Below are 9,707 nucleotides of genomic sequence, written 5' to 3'. Positions count from 1 at the left end.
GAAAGATCTGGCTGTTTTGCATGATAATAATGGATGATGGTAAGTAATTAAGGAAGGTTGACAAAGGTCAGCTTGGATGATATGATTGTAGCCTTATTCAAATTCCACTCATTTAGCACAGGTATTCTTTTACTTTCTATCTTTACTGTAACAATTCTTTAATGAACAATATGAATTTATATAATCATTGTAATTTGTAAGGGTGAGTAAATATAAGAGATGATGTTTTCATTGAGCAATGCTTTATTACAGATATCAATAAATACTTTTTTCAGTACAATAATTATTAATATATTTTATTTTTAGTGTAACGAAAAAAGATTATAATTTCAATATAAAAATTTGATTTAATTAATTTTAATTGAACATTGATAATGATTAACATAATTGATCACGTGTTTTGATTTTTTGATTTTTTCCTTATTATCAAGTTTATTTATTGAAGAAAGAATTAATATTAATATCTCTCTAATTTTGAAAGAACATGTTTTTTACTCTCTAAATTCTTTTAAGATTCATTACATAATTAATATTAGTATGATGGCGCATTGTTTATCATTTTCTAATCCATTAAAAATCACTAAACAATGTTTATCACTTGTATAAATAATTTATATATAAGATTTAACATAGTCAGTGAATGAAAACTTACAATCCTTAAACATTAAAGTTTCACTTTAAAACTAAGATTAACTACAAGATGTTCAACTCATCCATTATAAAATTCAAGTAGTTAGAAATACTTATTATTCCTTCTCAGAAATGAAAACTTAATTTTGTATTATTTAGAGATGGATGAAAGTTACAGCCCTATAATGTCTCATTAAACACATGCAGGTGAGGATTTTCTACTCTGCATAGTTTACAACGCAATTAAACAAACTTAAAATCATCAAAAGTTGGAGTGTGATATCCTCAATACCAATGTGCTCGGAACTCTGAAGTCATTAAACTAAACAAAATTGATGAATACAAACAATTCATATTTCTTACTTCTTAAATAGACAGAAAACACAAAACTTCAGAAGATTACAAGGGAAAAAGATAATCTAGACTACTAAACCCTTCCAAAATTGTGCTTTTCCTAACACATCTTTGCTTGAAATGTGTAGGGAATATATGTTTAAATATCTGTAATTTAAATTAGTTTTTAATTAAAGAAGTTACATCAATCTCCTCAAATCTCTAAGGCATAATTCAAAGATGCAAATTTTTTGTGTAAACATTTGTAACCATTAAAAAATTGAAAGGTTTTTCCTTGAAGGATACGCGGATTTGGCCCTGTAAACAATCACGTGTCAACTCAACAGAGGAAAAACATAATTGGAGATTACGTGCATGGATTTCATCAATTAATCTCCATGCATATCGCAGAATATCCAAAGGGAACCAAGGAATTAGAATCCCTTGCCAAGGAACAAAGAATGGTGAAAGAAGGCACTAAGATGAAAGACACAAGATAATAACAAAGCTATACTTTTATATATTATGTTGGAAACCAACTTAAGATAGAAACCAATAGCAACTTAGCCATTAAGGAGGAGGGCTTTTCAAGCTTCCACATAAACATTGTGTGTTCTCATATATCAATGCATTTTTCCTTGAACCAGACGATATTTGAGACTCGATGTTACCTATGTGTTATTCCAGCTTTAAGAAAGCAATGTCTGAATTGTCAAAATCCAAGAAGACAAGTTAAGTTCCTTCATTAATATGGTATATAAAACTGTAATGTTTCTACTCTCTTCTCCTGCTCACGTTTTACCATCAGACACTAACCTTTGTTAAGAGCCATGGCCACCAACCGTGGTGTCCTCTCGACACTTGACAAAGCCAAGACACAAAGATATCACTATAAGGTAATTGGGATAGCGGGGATGGGGTTCTTCACTGATGCATATGATCTCTTTTGCATCACTGCACTTATCAAGCTCATAGGTCGCCTGTACTACTATGACCCCATGAGTCACAGTCCAGGTAAGCTTCCAAAGAATGTAAGCAATGCAATAGCAGGAGTTGCATTGTGTGGCACCCTTTCAGGGCAGCTCTTCTTTGGCTGGCTGGGTGACAAACTCGGCCGAAAAAAGGTTTATGGCATAACCCTTTCCACCATGGTGGGGTGTGCCTTGGCATCAGGGCTTTCTTTTGGCTCCACAGCCAAAAGTGTGGTTGCTAGTCTTTGCTTCTTCAGGTTTTGGCTAGGATTTGGCATAGGAGGAGACTATCCTCTCTCAGCTGTTATAATGTCTGAATATGCCAATCAGAAGACTAGGGGAGCTTTTGTTGCTGCTGTTTTTGCTATGCAAGGAGTGGGAATATTGTTTGCTGGAGGTGTATCCATGTTGGTCTCCAAACTGTTCCTATTAGCTTATCCAGCCAGCGTTTTTGCAGTTGATCCAGTGCAATCTACTCAGCCACAAGGAGACTTTGTTTGGAGAATAGTGCTAATGTTTGGTGCATTTCCTGCTGCCTTCACTTATTACTGGAGAATGAAACTGCCAGAAACTGCAAGGTACACTGCCTTAGTGGAAGGAAATCACAAGAAAGCGGTTGAAGATATGGCTAAAGTTCTTGAAAATGATATACCTTTAGAAGAATCAAATACCAGGGTTGCTGCCACACCTAGCCTCTCTTATGGATTCTTCTCTTCAAAGTTTCTTGAGAAGCACGGCCTTCACCTTTTAGGAACAACCAGCACCTGGTTCTTCTTGGATATTGCCTTCTACAGTCTTCAGCTAGCACAAAAAGATATTTACCATGCAAGTGGATTTTTACCCGGTGCTTCCCAAATGAATGCCATAGAGGAGGTTTTTCTACTCTCCAAAGCAATGTTTGCAGTGGCACTGTTTGCCACTGTCCCTGGATACTGGTGCACAGTGTACTTCATTGACAAGATTGGAAGGTACAAAATCCAACTTGGCGGATTTTTTGCTATGTCTGTTTGCATGTTGTTTTTGGGACTCAATTATCCAGAAAAGGGGGGAGATGAATGCAACCCAGATGAAACATATGATTATTGTGGTGGCAAACACACCCTCTTTGTCATTCTTTTTGAAGTCACCCTTTTCTTTGCAAACTTTGGACCCAATAGCACAACATTTATAGTGCCAGCAGAGCTGTTCCCTGCCAGGTTCCGTTCAACATGCCATGGAATATCAGCAGCAGCTGGTAAAGCAGGAGCTATCATTGGTGCTTTTGTTGTACAAAGCTATACAAGTAATCCGCAAGACGAATCAGAAGGTATCAAGACCGCACTTATAGCACTTTCAGTTGTTAATATGCTAGGATTCCTCTGCACTTTCTTAGTGCCAGAAACACGAGGCCGGTCACTTGAAGAAATCTCTGGAGAAGATAAAGAACTCACTGGCAATGTTTCTCAAGACAATGCAAACGATAAAACAACTGATACAGGAAAGGAAACCAAAAACTCTAACGCTGATATAAGTCCAGCAAACTCAGTGGTTTAGCTAATCTTAATACCCCAACTATAAGCGTCAATAATAAGAGGAAGGTGCAAAAAGAATAATGTTTGTTTCAGTAAGTTATACTTACACGTTTCTATGTTCTGCTTGTGTTTTAGTTTCCCTTTATATTCTTGTCTAAGAGACTAAAGAATAGTAATCTTCGTGTGGTTTAGTTGCTAGAATAAGAGCTTCTTCGTTGACTGTGCGAATGTGTTTGCACCAGTAGAAGAACCAAAATGAATACTTATACTGTAATCTCTGTTCCTACTGCTTCTGGTTTTAGCATATTAAGGTGTTGGACACTCAGTTAAAGTCTCAAATTTAAAAAAACATATTTTTACGGCTCCAACATCCTCGGATATAATCCAACACAGTTCCTATAACGGGAGAAGACACAATGATCTTTATAAGACGTTGGAAAGTATGAAACTTATTATCTCCTTTAAACAAACACACGTTTCATATTTATATTTTGTATTTCTCTTTTTCTATTTGAATTTGTCTTTAGATGAAATTTAACTTAGGTGGTATCTTTTTCAATGATGGTAATCAGCAAGGGATAAAATGCTCTAAATGAATTAGATCCGGTTTCACTTTTCAAATTAAGATGAATAGATTAAATTCGTTTCTGTATAGGAAAAAAAGTGTTCAACTGGTTATATTTGGCTAAAATTTCTGAAGATGATTTTAAATATAATGTTCCTTATCAGTTTAAATGATTCATAGAATGTTCAATGTATACACCTGTGGCTGTATCCTATGTTTTATAAATTATAAGTGTGGCAGTATCACAGAGATATAATTTTCTAAGCCATCACAAATTACATGAATTGGCTGCTCTGATTGGACATTTATTGTAGAAATCATGCATTTCTATCATTACTGAACTGGAGCACCAGTAAATGAGAATTTCTTGAAGGTAGTGTCATCCTTTTTGGGAGTAGAAGCTGGAGAATCCAGCAAAGACATACTAGTCCACCGCTCCTCAAAGTTAGCAACACAGTGCTTCCCAGCAACATCTGGCACAAAGCTTGGCCTGACTTCACGGGCTTCCAATTTATTCCAGTTCACAGACTTAAACCACTTGTGGCTTTTAATCCCCTCACTGCTTCTTGATCCACTGCCAAGGCGTTTGCTGACATCCTTTTGCAACAGCTGAAGAAGAAAACTTCCATTTTGTGAAGCCAATGTGTATAAAAAGATTGGTTCTAAATAAAAGAATACTTCACTATCATACAAGTAATGGATTTTTCAGAATCATACATGCAGAAACAACAAAAGCCTTTTCCCTCAAGAGTGAGTGTTTTTCATAACCATATTACTCAAAAGGGGGAAAAAACTAATGATTAGATGTAGGAGAAAATCTGTACCCCTTTTAACAGTGAATGTGCCTCATTTGACAAAAATGCTGGGAGCTTGATTTTGTCTTTAATTATCTTCTGCTGGATCTTATGTCTATTTCCGCCACAGAAAGGAGGCTGCAATTGGAGTAAACACTAAAATAAAGTCTAGATATAAATGTTGCAATAACTCACTCAAACATCAGCAAACTTAAGTATCAGCCTTAGATAAATACATCCAAGTGACTTGTAAATCTCCAGAAATATGTCACAAACAATCACATGATCTAGATAACTTTCTCAATCTCTTGAGCAATATGATATTATTGGCAGTCACTTAGAAACAGGATTTTCAAATACAATCATGTTTAAACAATCAAAGTTGACACAGCACCACAATTTAAGGAAATGTAAGATATAGTTTTCGGAGAGCTACAGGTCATTGACTGGCTAATAGAAATCATTCACCATAATCTTAGCAGAATAAAGTTGGAGATTGATATCATTAGCCATCATTCTAGGGTTAGTTAACATAGTATTGTGTTAGCTTATGTTTCTTTCTCCAGAAGCAAAATAAATTTCGTGCAAATCAGACATACAAACTTATTTTGGCAATTCATTAGAAACAAAGCCATTTCAGTAAAAACCTGAGTAAAATGATGTAATCCAAGCATAATGAACAACGAATAACTTTCAGTTATTTTCATGAAAGTAGAAAACATTTAATTGCATTTCAGATAATCAAGTTTATCTAACAATTTCCATGAAATTGGAGCTCCTTCTTCAGTAGTAAATGCTTGAGAGAGATATGTCAAGTTGGAAAAATAATAATATAGTGCAATCACTATTTTATACTACAAGACAAAAAAAATACTAAGATTCTAACCTTTCCGGTAAGCATTTCATATAGTAAAATTCCCACACTCCACCAATCAGCAGCCTTATCATGACCTTTTCCCATTACAATTTCAGGGGCCATGTACTCTACAGTTCCACACATAGAATTTGATCTTTCAGTGCCATTGAATTGCTTAGCCAGGCCAAAATCTGTTAACACAGCCTGATATCAAGCACATAAATATGCCATAATTCAACAAGATAGAAGTTAGAAACAAATCACAAATCACAAATCCCTTCAGAATAAATAAGCAAGCATGTGGCATGCCTAAAGCAGAGAGACAGAATCACAGACGTAAGTTTATGTTATCTTACATGACCATCTGCATCGAGAAGAATGTTTTCAGGCTTAAGATCCCTGTGCATTACATCATTTGCATGAAGATAAGAAACGGCACAAATAATCTCTGCGGCATAGAAGCGTGCCAAATCTTCCCTGACAAAAGTTGTGTGAGACAAACATGTATAAGCATAATATGGTCATAGCATGTGGCTTACAAATTACAATACCTGAATAGGCCTTGGTGATAGAGCTGAAAGAAAAGGTGGCCACCATTGACAAAATCAAGCACAAGGTACAGCCTATATTTGGTCTGTAAGTCCAACAAAAAAAGGTTGTCGTTATGCAAATATGATATCACTGTCCATTTTCCTATCCTGACACTGAAACATATGATACGATCAAAAGTCTTACTTGGAAAGCGTATCTGAGCCGCACAACAAATGGGTTGTCCACCTTTGTTAGTATATCCCTCTCAGACTTTACATATTCAGCATGGTTTCTCTCTATGATCTTATCCTTGCGCATGACCTTCATAGCATATATTTCAGAAGTACCTGCCCTCCTCACCTGGTACACCTTTCCAAAAGCACCTTGCCCAACAACCTTCAAAAGTTCAAAATCCTCAACTCCAATAATCTGATTATTCAGACAGTAATCATTGAAATGTAAATTATTTTTCTCTACTGCTGCATTGTTAACAGAATGTTCAATTTCTTTCTGTGCTTCTGTTAAGACCTCCACAAGGTCCAATGCATCTTCTGTCTCATGTAAGTTGAGCTTCCTCAGCTGCAAGGACTGACCAATACAAGTTGTGGGAGCAAATAAAGATTGAGAGCGGATGTTGATGCAATCAGGATCATTGCAAATCTTTCCACCAGAACCTCGTGTAGGTGTGGAATCTCCATGTTTCTCGGAGCTTACTGTTATTGAGGCTTCAACAGGAGATGGACCAAACACATCAGAAAATTCAAAGTCCTCAGAATTCGAAGAAGGCAAAAGATCAGGTGGTCCCTTTGGTAGAACCAACTGGTTCAGGAAAGACTTTGGCGAACTATTTTCATTTAAGACAGAGAACTGGGAAGAAACCATAGCTCTTTGATAAAACAAGGAGAGTGCAGAATATGAGACCAAGAAACTTTAGAACTATAGGTGTGATTTGCCCAAAGATTACACCCCAAATTGAGGAAGATGGAAACCCAACAATGAGCTCTATCAATTGGGAATGAACATATACTTCAGGAGCTTCTAGAAAACTTGGTAGCAAGAAGCAAACCAAGATCCAGAAAAGGAATTTGTTGTTGCTTCCCGCTCTACAGGAAACGGTGGATGTATCAACACTTGTCAAATTCATGAAGAACGGTTGTCAATTCTGCAATTCAGGACAATAAAACAGTGAATTCAAGGTTTTTGCATTAAAGTGTAGAATGGAGGGAATTAAAAATACAAACGCAAAAGCATCACAGATTGCAACAAACATTTAAACTCAGAAAAAACAAAAGGAATGAAATTGCAGCAGGGCGAGTGGGAGGAGGAGGAACCCAATGAATATCGTCTCTTGGCAGTTTCAAATTAGGTTCCAAACAAACTCGATTGGGAGTTCATGGGATCAAACATGCACTCGCAGATCACAACAAACACTGATAGAAAACTACAATTCAGAGAAGTTCAAATGATGAGATAACATAAACTCCAAAAGACATTATTGTTTCGGTTATAATCAACTCCCAAATGATTAAGAAATCGAAAAGGGTATAAAGAACAAGGACAAAAGTATAATTTTAGAAGACATTCCAGAGGGAAACTTAATCATCATACATAAAACACAAGGCAGGAAAGATTTGTTTTTTTCACAAAACAAGTAACAAAACCCAAATACTAACATAGACCAAATTCTGGACACAGAGTTTGAAAGCTAACTTACATTGAGGAGAATGAAGGCTAGAGCCGTTAACAAAAGAAACTATAAAGGTTTTCTTTTTCTACCCTCTTTTCTGTTCATAATATTTTTTAAAACATTAAATTAGTTTTGGCGGCGGTTATTCTTTTTCACGGCTTCGGTGTCGAATACAACAGATAAACATTAGTTGACTTTGAGGAAAAGAGGACAACGTTAAAGTATCAAGACATGGATAAACAGTGTTTTGAAAAATGAATTTTAATAGAAAAAAAACACGTTTAAAATAAGATTTTACTTTTTTTAACAAGATAGAAAGTGTTTTATAACAATTTTTTTAAGGATTATTTAAATTATGATTCAAAATTTTCCACAAAACATGTTACATGAATTTTCTAATTATTGCAACTACTACCACTAACTTTTATATTAACATTAATATATATAAAATTTGAAAATGGAATTAAAATTGAAACTTCTATATATGGCTTTGCGTTTGGGATCTGATTAAATGAACCTCAAGCAAAGCAACAGAACACATACAGCGAGGATGTACTTGTACGCAATTCTTTGTCATGTCTTTTCTTTGCGTATGCAAATCAAATTCCATGTTTTGGTTCTTCAAAATTTCATCTCTAAATTCATTATTATTTAATCCAAAAATCACGTGTTGTAACTTTTTTTTGTCATTGACGCGTGTGATGATCTAATCTTGTTCAATAATGGAATAAATTGACATCTAAACTAACATAGCATATGAACATGTCCTGCTTCTTTTGTTTGATTCTTTTAAGTAGTTTTCAAACGCAAGTTTTGCTAAACATTATTTTTTCTTATTTGCTTCTAAATGGATATTTCTCATTTCGCACATCTTTAATAAACAAACAATCATTAAGGTGATTTTGATCCCTAAAATATAATCTGATATCAATTTAAACTTATTTAGTCCTTTAATAATGTTTAAAAAGTGTGACGATTAAATATATGATCAATTTGAAACTAAATTTTATTTTTTTATAGACCCACTTGACATTGAGATATAAAATTCAAAACTAAATTTGTATTTTTTCAATATTTAGAGATTAAATTGGATTTTTTCTCTCTCAAATACTAATTTGCCACCCATTTACACATTCATGAATCAAACTGTTGCTAATAATAATGATTCCATAGAGCTCTTTAAGTCATAAGCTTTTCAAGATAGCAAGCAACTTTGTTTCCAAAAGTTTGTGAACTCAAAACTTTAAAACCTGGGATTGAAGAAGACAAATCGATCATTTTTAATAGGTTTAATAGCCAATTTAGTCCCTACTTTGGTTGAAAAATCTCAATTTAGTCCCTCGTTATAAAAGTGTTTTACATTAGTCCTAACTTTTAAAATAGTGGGTCAGATTGGTCCCTTTCGTTAAATATAAGTTAACGAAATTAATGGATGATGATGTGACACAGCTTAAAGCTGATGTGTTAGATTGGTCCCTCGTTAGCTTTAAGTTGTGTCACATCATCATCCATTAATTTTGTTAACTTATATTTAACATAAAGGACCAATCTGACCCACTATTTTAAAAGTTAGGACTAATTCAAAACACTTTTATAACGAGGGACTAAATTGAGATTTTTCAACCAAAGTGAGGACTAAATTGGCTATTAAACCTTTTTAATAAGGACGAACCTCGTATCAAAACTCTTTTGAAAATCCCAAAACCATTTACGCTATTTTTCGTTTGATCATAAATAGAGGTGGTAATACGGGCTAATATGTTTCATTTTAGTTCGTATTTTTGGTCTATAAAAAAGATTGACTCACCATCCATAAGAAATGTGGGCTA

The 9,707-nt window shown here is 34.6% G+C and overlaps 2 protein-coding genes across 2 annotated transcripts; one reads left to right on the top strand and one right to left on the bottom strand.

Moving 5' to 3' along the window:
* The first annotated feature begins 1,291 nt into the window (after positions 1-1,291).
* On the top strand, positions 1,292-4,135 carry LOC148193517 (low affinity inorganic phosphate transporter 8-like). Its single transcript, XM_088098465.1, has one exon. The coding sequence runs from the start codon at positions 1,794-1,796 to the stop codon at positions 3,465-3,467; it is 1,674 nt and encodes a 557-aa protein (XP_087954591.1). The 5' UTR covers positions 1,292-1,793; the 3' UTR covers positions 3,468-4,135.
* A 71-nt stretch (positions 4,136-4,206) lies between these two features.
* On the bottom strand, positions 4,207-7,204 carry LOC148193516 (serine/threonine-protein kinase AtPK2/AtPK19-like). The gene is made up of 6 exons (XM_088098466.1): positions 6,396-7,204; positions 6,212-6,294; positions 6,017-6,137; positions 5,691-5,864; positions 4,835-4,942; positions 4,207-4,619 (listed from the first exon to the last, which is right to left on the bottom strand). Exons 1-6 carry the CDS (start codon positions 7,071-7,073, stop codon positions 4,344-4,346), a joined length of 1,440 nt encoding a protein of 479 aa, XP_087954592.1. The 5' UTR covers positions 7,074-7,204; the 3' UTR covers positions 4,207-4,343.
* Between the last annotated feature and the right edge of the window lie 2,503 nt (positions 7,205-9,707).

The sequence above is a fragment of the Vigna umbellata genome, chromosome 9, assembly GCF_029865625.1.
Source record: "Vigna umbellata cultivar VRB3 chromosome 9, Vumbellata_1.0, whole genome shotgun sequence".
NCBI lineage: Eukaryota > Viridiplantae > Streptophyta > Magnoliopsida > Fabales > Fabaceae > Vigna > Vigna umbellata.
Note: the sequence above shows the minus strand (reverse complement) of the source record. Positions and strands in the feature narration are given on the sequence as shown.